General features: G+C 38.6%; 1 protein-coding gene across 6 annotated transcripts in view; it reads left to right on the top strand.

Annotated features, from left to right (window-relative positions):
- The window catches only part of ZEB2 (zinc finger E-box binding homeobox 2), a 129,868-nt gene that overhangs the window by 109,752 nt on the left and 3,585 nt on the right, over positions 1 to 16,531 (top strand). For all 6 annotated transcript variants that reach the window (XM_035726646.1, XM_035726647.1, XM_027590240.2 and 3 more), the window contains 5 exons: positions 4,009 to 4,197; positions 4,901 to 5,115; positions 7,748 to 7,856; positions 8,788 to 10,757; positions 12,179 to 12,359. In XM_035726646.1, coding sequence (XP_035582539.1) covers positions 4,009 to 4,197; positions 4,901 to 5,115; positions 7,748 to 7,856; positions 8,788 to 10,757; positions 12,179 to 12,359 — 2,664 coding nt within the window. The remainder of the gene's footprint in view (positions 1 to 4,008; positions 4,198 to 4,900; positions 5,116 to 7,747; positions 7,857 to 8,787; positions 10,758 to 12,178; positions 12,360 to 16,531) is intronic.

The following is a 16,531-nucleotide window of genomic DNA, read 5'->3' as shown; positions in this document are numbered from 1 at the left end:
CCTAGAGTATGGAGGACTAAGATAGGTTCACTTTAGGTGCCGACTAATCCATTGTGGCTAGGAGAGCAGAATCATGCAATAATAAGGCAACTCCCTTGGGTACCATAAAGTTTGACAATAGAGAATATGGGGAGCCATTCCCAGGCAAAGGAGAATGTTGTTGCACTGGGCAGGAAAACCATATGTTACAAGTACCCATAGCAACACCAAGGAAAAAACCACATTATATCTGGGTTGGGTTATGCCTAGACTAGTTCATGGAAGTCTAGAATATAGCCCACTTAAGTGACTCTACATATGTGCAATGTATAGCTAATAGCATATCTATACCACATGAAGAAAATCTTGATGGAGCAAATAGATTTAAATGATTGAGTGCTATCTTCTTCATGAATTTTTTTTTGAACACTCACCTGAACCCTACTGAACTCTTGCAGGTATTTATGGTCATCACTACACAGTTAATCACATAGTTGTTCTAGAATTGCCTGAATAGCAGGCTGAATTGTCTGAATTCCTAGCTCAACTGTGGGTATCTTACCTTATGCTTCCTTTTACTAGACTTCTATACCAAGATTAGTATTAAGCACATAATTTATTCCACATTCATTCCATAAATGATTCTTAAGAGCCTACTAATTTCTAAGCAATATACTCAAAGCTCAGGGTACAAAGTGATCCTTAAAGAGAGCATATGATTTGTCTTCTGTCCCTATCACACTTGACATAGAAACCTAGCATAGGCAAATTTGACCTAGCAAGTGAACTGCCTTCCAAATACCAGTAGTGTTGTTTCTAGATGCAGTTTAGTTTGCCTATCCAGAAAAATCAGAATTTCCCCCCTGTTGAAGCCAAAAGGCTATTAATGCAAATCCCATTGAATTTGCATTTGGTTACATTTCTGATGGAAGCATTCATATGCAAATGAAAATTCGTGAAAAGATAGCCAGATAATTCAAATAGTTGCTGAAATATCAAGATAAAAGTAGGATGTTAAAATGTCCATCCATCCATTTTTACTAGGTTACACTAAGGATCGTTAAGTGGGTCAGTGTTCTTAAAAAGCTTAAATAAGTCATGCCTTAAACACTTGACAACATTCTAATAGGTCTGGATTCAGAAAGGAGCTGTTAGATGACTTTCTACTGCCACCGGGCCGAAAAAGAAGTCTGTCCCTGGTCAAATCAGTCAAGTTGCTCAACAGAGGCTCATCTTTGAGCCACCATCTTGTCCCCTTTATCTCTTCTTGCGTTAAAAACAAAAGGTGATTTTTTGATAGATGTAAAGTCATTTTGATGATCCAAAACAATGAACAAATAGTTTGTGCAAGTTGGCAGTTCTTCACACTCTCTAGGGATTTAATGGTGCAAGTTAAATGACACCATCACATTCACTACCAATAAATACTATTTGGAAAGCATGTGTGGCATCATAAGCATACCAACGGAAAATTGATCTTAATCAATGTTCATGTTCTTCTAAAAGATTTAAGACTTGGGGGTGCCTGGCTGGCTGAGTTAGTATAACATGCAACTCTTGATCTTGGGGTTGTGTGTTTGAGTCCCACGTTGGGTGCAGAGGTTACTTAAAAATGAAACCTTAACAAATAAGTAAGTAGAAGAGTTAAGACGAGATTCGAAGAAGAGATTTAAACAAATTTCAAGGTATAAAATCGTAATCTACTATTACACATTCCAAACCTATATTCGGAGGAAATATAGATGTTGGAATCGGACTCTCGCTCTTGTTCAACTTATCAGAAGCTGAAGGGGCAAGAGGGAAAGTTTTGAGATCACACCATTCAGGATTGTTAGCACTTAGTTTAATAGTCTACAAAGTGCGATGTTCCCCAGTTTCCTTTTATTTGATGCAATGTATTGGTTCATAGTTTCAAGTGTTTTTAGAATTCTGGTGCTCTGTGCTTTGGTGACTGTCATCTGTTCATCCGACAAATTTGGAAAGCCTGAACCTAGGATAAGGTCCTAGCCTCTCCCTCCTTGGCACAGCCAATCCTTCCCCCAAGCCTAGTGTTTTCACTTGTTAAATATCTCTCAAATCCAGCCACTTCTCATAGTCTCCATCACCAATTCCTTAACCTTTATCTTTGCCTGGTTTATGGCAAGAAACTCCTAACCGGTTTCCCAGAATCCACTTTTCTTTTCCCGCAGCCCCTACCATATGATAGCCAGAGTTGTCATTTAAAAATGCAGATAATTCACAATTTCATCCAATCATCTCCTTGCTTAAAACCCGTCAATGGCTTCCTGTTTCTCTTAGAATAAAAGCCCAGTCCGTAAGAGGGCTGCCGCACAAGGCATGTTCTGGTTCCTGCTTGCCTCCCCACCCTCGCATCATATTGCTTCCCTTCCGCTGTCTGCATATGAGCACTGTCTCTTTAGGTGGTGAAAGGCACCACGCTCCTTCCATTCCGCGCATCCTTGCATGCGCTGGTCTGCCCCAGCTTCTACAGCTCGTGAGCTCCATGCCTTCTCAATTAAAGTTTTCCTGATCTTCTAGACTCCATTGGGTTCCCCTGCTGCTTCTTTCAAACTACCACACAACTTCCTGTCCTAATCCTTATGTGAGTGTGTAACGTTGTTTTGATTTTTGAGAAAATATCAGGTGTACCTATTGTTCTCGTGTCTTCCTGAAGGATGAAACTGGATCTGTTTTTTGTTTATCAAAACAAGACATGATACCCACCATATACCAGTCATTCAGTACTTGTTGAATTAATGGAAGGTTCCGCTTTCTGTTCTTTTCATCTATAATCCACAAGTTCATAACAGTGAAAGCAAGAATAAAAATGAAAATAAAAAGAAAAATTGACTAGCTTGCTCGAACATCACCCTGCCACAAATGCTCAGAAATAACTAGTATGGCAAATACTGGAATATCTCTTATGGCAGAGAAGGTGAGGTGAAGAATATAGGGGAATCAAGGTTAACAGTTCTCTGAAACTACGAAAGTAGGACTCCACCATTAATTGTGCTAGCAATGGACTTGTATTCATCTACTTACTGTAGCAGACAAACTCCCAACACTGTCTCATGCATAAAAATGTTTATTTAGGGTATTTAAGCCACAACTTATTTCAGAAACGTATCTAGAGATCTCAAATGTACAAAGTCTTGTGACACAGTTGCTAAAATTGATTTGCAGCTATTATTCATTTCATGGGAATAGAGTCATAATAACAAAAGTTAACAATCATATCAAAATCACACAGCAATATAGCCAGTTTCTTTGGCTTTTATTAAGTATTTCTGTTAATTTAATTTTATTTCTATTTATGAGCTTCCTTTTATTTTCAGGCAGCTTTAAAACACTGAGCTAAATATTGAAATTATAGGGCGAGGTGAAATGCCACATCCCATGATTTTTTAACAAAGTCCCATTATTATCTCTCTAGGAATATCTATCCTTTCGCATCTGTGTCAGACTGTGTAGTCCTGGCCATCTGTGATGTGCAGAGAGTGGAAGGTTAAAAGCAACAGGATGTATCTGTGGTTAAGCACGTTAAGTTCAGTGGACAATAAAAAATTAAATATACCTTTCTTAAAAGAAAAGGAAGTTTTATATAGACTGTTAAAGTAGCTCTGAGCTCCTATTATCTCTCATGTTTATGGATCTTAGAATGTAGCTCTGTTTTTTAGTTTTTAAATTTTCCCTAAAAAAAATTTTAAACTGTCTTTCATTCTTTGTGGATTATGCGGACCCGTATTCCAGGAAGAGGAAAATAAAGATGTGCCTATTTAATTTAAAGCAGAGTGTCCTCTTTGTGTGTGTGTGTGTGTGTGTGTGTGTGTGCATGCGCGTGTGTGTGTGTATTACAAGAATAAGCATTCAGTCAATGACTGGTCATCTGCAACACTTCTTACAAATAAACTAAGTATTTGTTGTCTTTTTGCAAGTCAACATTTTGCACTAACAATGATGTAAATGGACTTGGGCCCCTCGGAAGAAGGCCCCCGCAAAGACATTTATGATGTCCTCTTATGATTTCAGTTAAGAATGCAAATTGCACATCAGACTTCGAGGAATACTTTGCCAAAAGAAAACTGGAGGAACGCGATGGCCATGCAGTCAGCATTGAGGAGTACCTTCAGCGCAGTGACACAGCCATTATTTACCCAGAAGCCCCCGAGGAGCTGTCTCGCCTTGGCACGCCAGAGGCCAATGGGCAAGAAGAAAATGGTGAGGCTGTAATTCATTTTTAGCCACTACACTGACCTCTGCAGCTGTTACAATTACAAATGCACTACATGCCTGGGTGTTTACCTTAAAATTTGAAGAACAGCTGCAGAGGCATGGAATTTCATGAGCAAAGATTAGAACTGTAATTTTAGGGTATTGTGAAATTTTTTTTGTCAGCAAATTTGTGTCATTTGTACATCCAATAAAGAACAAGAACAATTAGAGCCCATTTCTAAGAGATAAAAATATCGGAATTGATTCCAATGTTTCTGAAACATTTCACTTTTGAGGAACAAAAAAAAAAAAAGTTTAGAACGAGTGACCCTCGCCTTCCCTTTCTTCTTTACTGACACCTGAAAAAGCTCTCGCGGCTGTCAATTCCCGAGTCACATGTGACCAAAGGTTTTTTACCACGAACTGTCAGTCACCTAAAGAGAATTTCCTCATTTATCAGCTGTTTAAATTTCCCCCCAAAAGCGCCGGTAATTAATTAACTTCCCAGCGCAGCGTGAGCTGATTCCGACAAGTCTGTGCTGGGTGCGCGCGGGGACCGGTGCGCGCGGGGGCCGGGGGCAGTGATGGCGCTCTTGTGGAGCAGATTGCAGTGATTCCTGTCATACCAGCCCGGGCAGGCAGCCCATTAGCTGCCATTGATTTACTGACCTTTTGGCCTGCTTCTCTCCCTCTCGTCTCTCGGCTACAGACCTGCCACCTGGAACTCCAGATGCTTTTGCCCAACTGCTGACCTGCCCCTACTGCGACCGGGGCTACAAGCGCTTGACATCACTGAAGGAGCACATCAAGTACCGCCACGAGAAGAATGAAGAGAACTTCTCCTGCCCTCTTTGTAGCTACACGTTCGCCTACCGCACCCAGCTCGAGCGGCATATGGTGACGCACAAGCCAGGGACAGATCAGGTGGGGGGCTGGTTTTAAGTGATTTCTGGCTATAATAACCCCTTAGAGAAACGATATGGCTTTGATTGGCAATCATTATTAATTTTTCATGGCATTTTGAAGATGCAGATCTTTTAATGGTAATAGCTTTAATTGAGGTCTAAATGATTTTTTGATGGTCTCTTCTAATATGATTTAATAGTCTTATGTTCACGATCGAATGAGTGTGTTAATTTCTAATTTAGAAATTTTATTTGCACTTTAACTTGACTTTAGTTTCATTTTTATGTTCCACAAAAAGTGGATGAAATCGTAGCATTTTAATTATATATTATTAAACATCTCAGCAATTTTAATTCCATTTTTCACCTAGTTTTACTCAGGAATTATTTTTTTCATATAGGATCTAAGCCAGAGTAAAAGAAGTGTGTATTTCTTTCATTTGTCATATAACACCTTCAGGTACTTAAGAGTGTTTTTACAAGCTGCTACTAGTTTCTGAAATCTAATTAAGTGTTTTTTTTTAAAAATCAAAAAGGCATATTATACGTCTTTGTGTGTGTGTGTATATATATATATAAAATAAACTGGATTGATACTACAATATTGGACATACATTTAAAATGATCCCTTTTGATTTGCATGCCTATGGCTAAATGTTAAGATTGTTCTGCCTCTTTTCGCTGATTTGTGTTAAAAAATAAAAACTCTATCTTGAACAGGTCAGCATAGCTTCTTAAATCCTTAAAATGTTTGAATAGGAATGATTCACAGTGTCCCTTACATGTTTTAGCAAAACTGCTCTTTCTGTCCTCCTGGGAGAAATGACTGCAGATTGATCTTACGTGTTTGAATGGTAACAGAAATGGTGTGCCTGAAGTCCCAGTAACTGGTCTTACAGATCTGGAAGCCTACTGTTTAAGCCTTGCTACCGTATCGGTTTTAAAAAAAAGTATTAAACCGGACATCCTATAACATTCTTACGCTTCTTTTTTCTTGTGGGCATTATTTTCTTTGAATAAGGAAAATGAGGATAACCAAACACAATGAAAACATGGTGATGATACTCTATTATGGGATTTTACTATTGTAAAAGAACAGCTCAGGAAAATCATTCCATTTCTATCTGATTGGGCTTGTCACCTGAACGTTTTTCAAAGTTCAGTTACAAAAGCTATGCTCTCATAGTTACACTTATGTAACAGTTTATCTCCCCTTGCTTATACGCACAAAAACTTGAGGGGGAAAAAAAAGTGCCTAGATATTTATCTAGCATAACTGCTTTAAATTTCACATGCAGAAGTGTGATTGTGTTGGCGCATTATGAATGGTAGCTTTGGTGTTGAAAAGTCCCCTCATTTGCTCATGGCATTTACAATTAGTAAATTAAAATGATTGTATCATATTAACAGTGGCACAACTAAAGTTTATAGTAGTCCTCTGAGGGCTGTGGGGGGGGACAAAGCAGCTGTTGCTGTTTGTTTATGCAACTCAGCAACATATGAGCGCTGGTCCCTCAATGGTGCTCGGCGGGCTGGGCTCCGCTTGATCTTTGAAGGTTGCTGCTGTTTGAACAAACCTCCCTGTGTCCCATGTAACACCATCTGTCTCACTAGGAATGTGGGAAGATTCAGCACACCCTAGCAGTTGTCATACCGCTTCTGTGCTGTCTTTTTGCAAAAGGCTTTTGTGTCATTGCTGCTTGAAGAAGGCTGACCTCCTACCTTGAGCATCCAGAGTGGATGACTGTATTTTTTTTTTTTTTTAGCATTCTAAGTCACACTGCTTTTTTTCTCTTGTTCAAAAAGGTCAGCTGTGTTTGATTATATCTTTGCTGCTTTTAACTTGTCTTTTCAGCAAACTTTTTTTCTCTTTTGTCCTTACTCCCTAGCACACTACTAAAAAGGAAAATGAAAAGTCGTTGAAGTCTTTCCTACTGGCCTGTGATAAAACTGCTCAAGCAGCTAGAACCCAAGATGTTGTCTCTTGCATTTGATAATGAATCAAATCTGATATGCAACACATCAGGAAGAACAGGGTTTACATTTGCTACTAGCACAGTGAATGGGATATTTAAACATGCTTATCGTGTAATGAAATATTTATAGTCAAGAATTTTTTTTTGTTTGTGTGTGCGTGCTTTTTTTTTTCTTCTTTAAAATTGATATCGCTTCAGTATAAGCTCTACTTTTACCCTGATACAGAAAATTTGATAAAATTAGTTCTTTGCATGGGGAGTTTTTTTGGAGGCTACTTAGAATTTTTCAGGATAAAAATTTTTTTTTCCTTGACAAAACAGTTGCATTCCAACAGGGAATCTTCAGATTTTAGAATGTGCAGTAAACCACAAACATCTTTACAATTATACTTTCTTATCTCCAAAGGCTCAAAGAAACATTTTGGAAAAGAGACTACAGAGATAATTCTAAAGCAAGTGTTGGATGCGCATGTGAAAGCCCTTTTTTTTTTATTTGTTCCAATTTTATTGCCAACATTATCACTTTTATTGCAACTCTGAAAGACTGGGCAAATAAATAAACATGCACTCAAACCTTTTGGCCTGTCTGAAAAATAGAGGCCTTTTAAAAATATTTGTAACAAATTTCCTTTGTTCCTTCCGCACAAAACTGATGTCAGTCTTTCTCCTTTATAGCACCAAATGCTGACCCAAGGAGCAGGTAATCGCAAGTTCAAATGCACAGAGTGCGGCAAGGCTTTCAAATATAAACACCATCTGAAAGAACACCTGCGAATTCACAGTGGTGAGTAGCAGAGGTGCTGGTCCTCACATTTGCGTTTTGTTTCAGTAGGGGGGTTTTAAAAGATTGTTTAAAATTTACACAATCCTGTTTGTAGCTTTTTGGAACTACCCTTTTATTTCACAAACTACGTGAGCCTGCTTTGCCTTCATGAGACTTGTGGTACCACCAGTAGCATGATCTTACAAAAAGAAAAGGAATGTTTAGACTTCCTAAAAATTGCAAATGCTTTGATTTATCACAAAATCTAGAGGCTCCTTTTTTGTCCTTTCAAACGCTCTTCTACAGATTAAATATTTTTGACCTGAAGAAACTCGGCTGGCAAATTCTGAAGGGTATTCATTTTTGATACCTAACCATGAAAGAAAACATTGAAGAATTTTGGATGAGAGCTTTTGTATAATAAATGTTCCTTGATTCCTGGGAGCTGTATAGTACAGAACAACATCCTACCACTGAGATTTCTTCTTTATAACTATTTTGATAGCTCTGCCAAGCATTTTATTACCAAATTGGATGCTATTCAAAGGACTAGTTGGATTGGTAGAATCAATGGGATCTCTACAGGGTTGATTAAAGCCATGGCTACACTTCCCTTTAAATACTGTGACATCTTTATGGTGCTATTGACCACACATTAATCTGACACTCTTTAAATAGGAGGCTGCCGATGGCAAGACAAGATTTGGGATCTTGGCTGAAAAAGGCATAGATAGCCCTCACCTTCCACTGCTAACATCTTGAATTATGTTCTCTCAGGGTAGATAAAGCCCAGAAACAGTTATGGCCACATAATTCTAAGCTAAGCACCTAGAATGTAGAGGTACCCCCATTGTGTTCCTTCTATTTGGTTTCACAGATTCTTGCATTGGTGGACAATTGCAATTGTTACCCACTTGAAGAAATGTAATGTTAATTTTGATTATCATTTTAGGTGAAAAACCATACGAGTGCCCAAACTGCAAGAAGCGTTTCTCCCATTCTGGTTCCTACAGTTCACACATCAGCAGCAAGAAGTGTATTGGTTTAATCTCTGTAAATGGCCGAATGAGAAACAATATCAAGACGGGTTCTTCCCCTAATTCTGTTTCTTCTTCTCCTACTAATTCAGCTATTACCCAGTTAAGAAACAAATTGGAGAATGGAAAACCACTTAGTATGTCTGAACAGACAGGCTTACTTAAAATCAAAACAGAACCACTAGACTTCAATGACTATAAAGTTCTTATGGCCACACACGGGTTTAGTGGCACTAGTCCCTTTATGAATGGTGCACTTGGAGCCACCAGCCCTTTGGGAGTTCATCCGTCTGCTCAGAGTCCAATGCAGCACTTAGGTGTAGGGATGGAAGCCCCTTTACTCGGATTTCCCACAATGAATAGTAACTTAAGCGAGGTACAAAAGGTTCTACAGATTGTGGACAATACGGTTTCCAGGCAAAAAATGGACTGCAAGGCTGAAGAAATTTCCAAGTTGAAAGGTTATCACATGAAGGATCCATGCTCTCAACCTGAGGAACAAGGAGTCACTTCTCCTAATATTCCACCTGTAGGTCTTCCAGTAGTGAGTCATAATGGTGCCACTAAAAGTATTATTGACTATACATTAGAAAAAGTCAATGAAGCCAAAGCTTGCCTCCAGAGCTTGACTACTGACTCAAGGAGACAGATCAGTAATATAAAGAAAGAGAAGCTACGTACTTTAATAGATTTGGTCACTGATGATAAAATGATCGAGAACCACAACATATCCACTCCATTTTCTTGCCAGTTCTGTAAAGAAAGTTTCCCTGGCCCCATTCCCTTGCATCAGCATGAACGTTACCTTTGTAAGATGAATGAAGAGATCAAGGCAGTCCTGCAACCTCACGACAACATAGTCCCCAACAAAGCCGGAGTTTTTGTTGATAATAAAGCCCTCCTCTTGTCATCTGTACTTTCTGAGAAAGGAATGACAAGCCCCATCAACCCATACAAGGACCACATGTCTGTACTGAAAGCGTATTATGCTATGAACATGGAGCCCAACTCTGATGAACTGCTGAAAATTTCCATTGCTGTGGGCCTTCCTCAGGAATTTGTGAAGGAATGGTTTGAGCAACGAAAAGTCTACCAGTATTCAAATTCCAGGTCACCATCACTGGAAAGGAACTCCAAGCCGCTAGCTCCCAACAGTAACCCTCCCACAAAAGACTCTTTATTACCCAGGTCTCCCGTAAAGCCTATGGACTCCATAACATCACCATCCATAGCAGAACTCCACAACAGTGTGACGAATTGTGATCCTCCTCTCAGGCTAACCAAACCTTCCCATTTTACCAATATTAAACCAGTTGAGAAATTGGACCACTCAAGGAGTAATACTCCCTCTCCCTTAAATCTTTCCTCCACATCTTCTAAAAACTCCCACAGTAGTTCTTACACTCCAAACAGCTTCTCTTCTGAGGAGCTCCAGGCTGAGCCTTTGGACTTGTCATTACCAAAACAAATGAAAGAACCCAAAAGTATTATAGCCACAAAGAACAAAACGAAAGCTAGCAGCATAAATTTAGACCATAACAGTGTTTCTTCATCATCTGAAAACTCGGATGAGCCTCTAAACTTGACTTTTATCAAGAAGGAGTTTTCAAACTCAAATAATCTGGACAACAAAAGCACTAACCCAGTGTTCGGCATGAACCCATTTAGTGCCAAAACTTTATACACAGCTCTTCCTCCACAAAGCGCATTTCCCCCTGCCACTTTCATGCCACCAGTCCAGACCAGTATCCCTGGGCTACGACCATACCCGGGACTGGATCAGATGAGCTTCCTACCACATATGGCCTATACTTACCCAACTGGAGCAGCTACTTTTGCAGATATGCAGCAAAGGAGAAAGTACCAGCGAAAACAAGGATTTCAGGTAAAGATACCTATCCTTTTGCTCTGAACAGAGGAGACCTTAAAAATTATATTACATTGTGTATGTGCATGTGGCAGGCGGGGGGGAGGGGGGAGTCTTAGTGGAAAAAAAAATCAAGTGTTGTGTTTTCAGCAGACATGGCAGAGTTGGTTTTCACTTGAACCTCAAGCTGGCTGGGCTAGACAGACAAACGGAGAATCAGTGGAATAGGGAGCTGTGGGAACACAGCTGCCTCACAAAAGATAAAGAACTTCAGACTTATTTTTGAGGTTTATTTAGATTGATCTGTATGCTTTTAGAATTATACGGCCCTGATGGTATTTGACAGGACTTCCATAGATACTTAAAGTTAGCATCTAGAACAGTCCCCTACTTGTGCAGACGTTCACAGTTCACAATCTGCAATAAGACATGTATGAATCCGATATGTACTTGGTTTTATAGAAAATAGTGTATTTGGGAGGGCATTTTAAAACATATTTTGTACATTCCACTTGACTTCTGATGGACTTTTCAAACCGGTAAATAATTTACGGGTTTCCAATCCAAAAGCAGGTATGTTTTAACAACATGGAGTATATAATCCCTGTTTGCAAAATAGGAGCATAAGTAGCCGTGCACCTCTATAAGAGTCTTCCAATTTACAGTACATCTGCCCTCTTTGTAAATGTATTTAAGCCTATTTAATCTCCTCTAATATTAATTAGTGCAAACGTGGTCTAAGAAAACGGAACTGTGAACTAGCAAATGGAAATGTATGTTATCATGCAAGTTTGCACTCCTTTGGATCAAGACAAAATAAATATCAAGAAATTTAATAATTTACTGATCCACATTCATTATTGCTCAATGCTGAAGGCTGTTTTAACATAGATAGAACATTGATAAAAAGTGTTATTAATATTCCCTATTTCAAATTAGAAAATTAAATATAAAAATATAGCTTGAGGCCTTTAGTTGGTAGACATACATTTAAATAGATTGCATAATAATAACATTTTGTACCTAAATATAAAATTCAATTAAAATAGGGTTTCTACCGCTACAGATCATTTCTAAAGTTAACCACAATGGAAAATACACAAATTCTGATGTTTGATTTTCCCTCGTGGTTATTTCCTGATATAAAGAAAACTGAGGATTTTAGAAAATTTTATCTTTTTCTCACCTTCAGAGTTGACCATTTTCTACCCTTAAAAAAACAATGAGCTCTACCATCTAGGGCGAAGGAGGTTTATATTTTGGTTGAAGGGTGAGACCTCATACATTGTTCATGGAAAGTAGTAGGTTTTTTTTTTTTTCTTAATGAGATTGATGAATAGCAAGCACTTTTGAGGTTCTCCAAATGTCAGCCTACGTGAAGTTGTTTGGTATAAACACAAAGAGAAGAGACTGTGTTGAACTATGTGATTATATCACAGGGAGAATTGCTTGATGGAGCACAAGACTACATGTCAGGCCTAGATGACATGACAGACTCCGACTCCTGTCTGTCTCGAAAGAAGATCAAGAAGACAGAGAGTGGCATGTATGCATGTGACTTATGTGACAAGACATTCCAGAAAAGCAGTTCCCTTCTGCGGCATAAATACGAACACACAGGTATGAGTGACTTTGACTAGCTAGTTAGAGCTTCCCGGCCTGCTGTACATTTCATAATATTTAATGAGTACACTTGTGCAACATAAGATGTAGCATATGCTGATACCTTCAACAAGGAAGAAATAATGCTTTTGCCTAGCTCCGTAGGACTTTTTTGTTGCCTGTTTATTGGATCATTCATGTGTTTATGAGCGTGCTTGTCTTCATATCTTTCAAGTTACTCTGTAAGCCAAATTAACAGATCCCGTAGAAGGTGTATTTAAGTGACCAGGGCAATGAAATGGCATGGCACAAGCCAGTTATTGAAAATATGTTCACATTCTCAAGTTGTAATGACTCGCTCTATGTAAAAACTTAATGAAACATTCAGTCAGTGTTGTATTAGATTTATCATCCGAACGTCAAGTAAGCTGCGACTTGGAGGTGGTTCTGTTTGGTCTTATAAATTGGCCATTTTTTGAACACAGCGGAAGTGTTAGTACTGTGAGAGAAAAAGGTATAAGTAAAGTAATATGCCAAATGAGCTACTGAAACTGCTTCTATTTGGAAGACTAAAATAAAACTTTCTAAATTTAATTAGCTTATTTCCAATTCATGCATTACTAACTAGGAACAATTATACAGAGTTGACAAGATAGCAGCCTAGTTCTTCCCTATGAGTAGAGAGACAGTGGGTTAATTTTTAAAAAGAAAGGCGAAGGACCATAATGCAAAGCAGAGCTGGTTCCCAGGATCCAAGATCCGATCCGCAGCTCTGCAGTGGCACTGCACCCGTGCTCGCTCGCTCCCTCCCTCCCTCCTCCTCCTTCCACCTTTAACCACAAAGCAACTCAGCCTCACCTCCCGCTTCCAGATTTTCTCCTCGAGAAATTTGGCATGCTGTACTTGCCCTAGATGGGAAAAGAAAGAGTGTAGGATCTCAATCAGAATATTGGCAGGGGGAAATTATATAAACACTCTCATTTTAAATGAGAAAGTCTACTATCAGACATTTTAACATAGAGCGAAAAAACTAGCCTAAGAGTGCTTTTTGGGGAAAAGTGGTGAAAAGACAAAAAAGAAAAAGATAAAAGAAGAAAGGGTAATGTGAGTACTTTCCGCTGTATTCTGACTAAGTACCTGGTGCCCTATTTAGTGATTGAAAACCATCGTTGGGGAGCACTCCTCCGCCTCATCTTCCCTCTTCCCTCACTGGGCAAGCGCCGGAGGCAGCCTGAGAGTGGGAGGAAGTCTGGGGAACGGTAGGGGTTGAGGGTATTTGTGAAGAGCACAAGGTCGATCAATAACAGTACCCCAGTAATCTCTTTCTTCAACTGTCTGATGTTGTTATTATTTTAAAAGTTTAATTAATGATACGTTAAAGACAACCTAGTTTGAAAAGCAAATCCCAATAGTTTCTGTACTTGTGTGATATAATTCCGTGTTTGAAACGTCAAAATTTTCCTAATTTTGTCTTTTATCAGAGATATCTATAGATTTTTTTTAGTACCAAGTCCTACTTAAATATTTATGAAGATATTTTCATATCTAAATTTAATATTTTAATCAACATCAAATATATTTTGTATTTCATTATTCAGCTACAGTAGGCACATCACTGAAGGCATCTTTCCCTCTCTGATTGATTTTATTATATGACCATATGCAAACTCTATCATTTACTACATGGTGAGTGTAAAACTTTTATTTTAGTGAGGGCTATCATACATATTGACATCCCGTCAATATCTTTATTTCTTATAAATGAGATAGTCCATAAACTTCATAGGCATACCGATAGTCAAGAGACCCAAAAGTTGACAAACACAAATATGCATAGTAAATTTGCAAAATATGCTGTATTTCAAAAAATAAAAATAAAGTGTTCTGGTTCTTTAAGATGTGAGAAGATCTGCTACCTAGAAGTAATGTATAGCAACAAGATCCTAACCATACAATTGTTTCTTTAAATGTGCGATTAATTATCCTCCTGTCGGCTTCCTAGCTTGTCAAGTTTCCAGTGTGTTAACTTTTTGGTCTCTTGACCAAACATCTCATGACATTACTACTGTCACTGTATTAGGTTCCATCACCGTGAAGTTCTTCATGAATTCTCTAGCACTGTGATGTATGTAAAAATTTCGTCCATTTTCCTTCCCTAATTGGGCCCCAGAAGCCTTTTATTTGTTTATATTAAGTACTAGTAATACTTTGAGAATGTACTAATGTGAAAATTCTATGTGAGAACAGTCTCTGGGTTGATTGATTCTAAGGTTGGGAAATGAAGCTGAATCATCATTTGATTATGTGCTGATTTTACAAATGTGTCATTGATAAAGTGTGTTTGTTACACCTGTCCACAATTTAACATATAGAATGGCTTAAGTTAAGAAGGAAATTATGAGCTACTTTTTCTTGAGATCTTGTGCTCTTTTACCTTGGCCTGTTTAATTTATTTCCTAGGCAGACAACAAAGACATAATGCTTAATTTTCCTCGCCAAGGGCGTATTGCTTGCTTGCTTTTCCTGGGGCCTGGGCCTGGGATCGGGACTGGGATGTTGACTTCAATGGGATTAATTGTCACAAGCCAGGACGATGAAACACAAAATCTGAAACTCATGTTAGGCGCTGTCAAGAACTCATTTGTATTCCACTAAAATTTAAATCTGACATTTATTGAGTACTTTCTTTATTGAGACATTGTGGTAGGTACTCTTAAACCTACCTTATTCAGAAAAGTAATAAAAATGTTTCTACTTTTGAGTAGATAAAGTCAAAGTTTTAAATATATTACCAATTTTGTTTCTCAGTTATATGATAATATTTTTTCATACCACAAACCTTCCATTTATTAACTTCAGTTATCATTCTAGCTGTCAGGTGAATCATGAACCTTGAGATTAGGGGAAAAAATTACCCTAAAAAAGTTTTGATTCACTCAATGTCAACTTGGAGGTTTTTCTGAATCTTGTTCATGTGGATATTTAATTCCAGGAATCTTGATTTGAATCAGGTAAACCTAACAAACAAATTAAAAAGAGATGAACGTCCAAGGCAGTCCCTACTTAAATTGAATTTATTAAATACTTACCAGTGACACTTCTGGACAGTACTAGAATATTTAGTGCAAGGTATAAGTCAGTCCCCCCCCCACCCCTACCCCCAAATTCTGTCCTTTGCATGGCATAATAACTGCACATTTTATTCCTTCAGATTGTCAGTTCATAATGTAGAATTAATATGTTTCTATTACAAGCATGTTGTTTATTATTGATTGAATTCCCTGAAAATCGATTGCCTGTAACCAAAATATCTATATAATAGACTGCAGTTTAATGGGCATCCCCCAAGCATTTCTAACAGGCCTTGAAACTTGTCCTGGAGAGTGTTTGTTCTCTCTCAGGACACTGCTCTGTGTTTTGTTCCTTTGGAAAAGAGAGAGGCGTATCAGCTGTAGTCATTGTGATAGTCATTCACGATTATTCACAGCCGATCCATGAAGTCACCTAACTGTCCCCCCTTCTGTGCTCCTGAGCCGAGGAGACATCCAAAGGAGGTTGTAGGAGTGTTCTACCTGTGCATGCTGTAGCAACTAAAGCACCGAGAAATTTTTCATCTATAATCTCTCTTCTTTCCATTCAGATTTACTTCTTCCATGTACTCCGCTCTTTATCTTGCTTACAACTTGGGGAATTACTGAACGTGTACTGATAAAAACGAATAAAATTATCTAACATTAATTGAGTGCTTACTATGTGCAGTCCTTGTACTAACCACTTTACCTACATTGCCTCCTTTACTCCTTATGCCTGGGCCACAAGTTAGGTCCCCCAAATGACCTCCCTTTTATCAACAAGGACCCTGATTCTCAGAGAGGTTAAGATGCCTGTGTTGCACAGCTGGTTGTAAAAGATGGATTCGAACCAAGGCGATCAGACTCCAGAACCCATCTCCCTATCTAACACTGCACCATCCTGCCCCTATGAATGAATCACCACTGTCAGAAACGTCTTATCCTTGCTCCCGAGAGCATCCTTTTCTTTAAGGTCCAAGTACACACGAGAGAGACCAAATTCATGCACCGTGACTTGAAGTCTTCTGGAAGACCAAACCTCTCTCTTTTTCCCAAATACACTTCTGCTTCCTGTGAAATGACCTTCCCAGCACGGTGGTCTTGTCCAATGGAAAAGCA

Source organism: Zalophus californianus, chromosome 3 (assembly GCF_009762305.2).
Source record: "Zalophus californianus isolate mZalCal1 chromosome 3, mZalCal1.pri.v2, whole genome shotgun sequence".
Taxonomy (NCBI): Eukaryota; Metazoa; Chordata; class Mammalia; order Carnivora; family Otariidae; genus Zalophus; species Zalophus californianus.
This window is presented reverse-complemented; position numbering and strand designations above follow the sequence as displayed.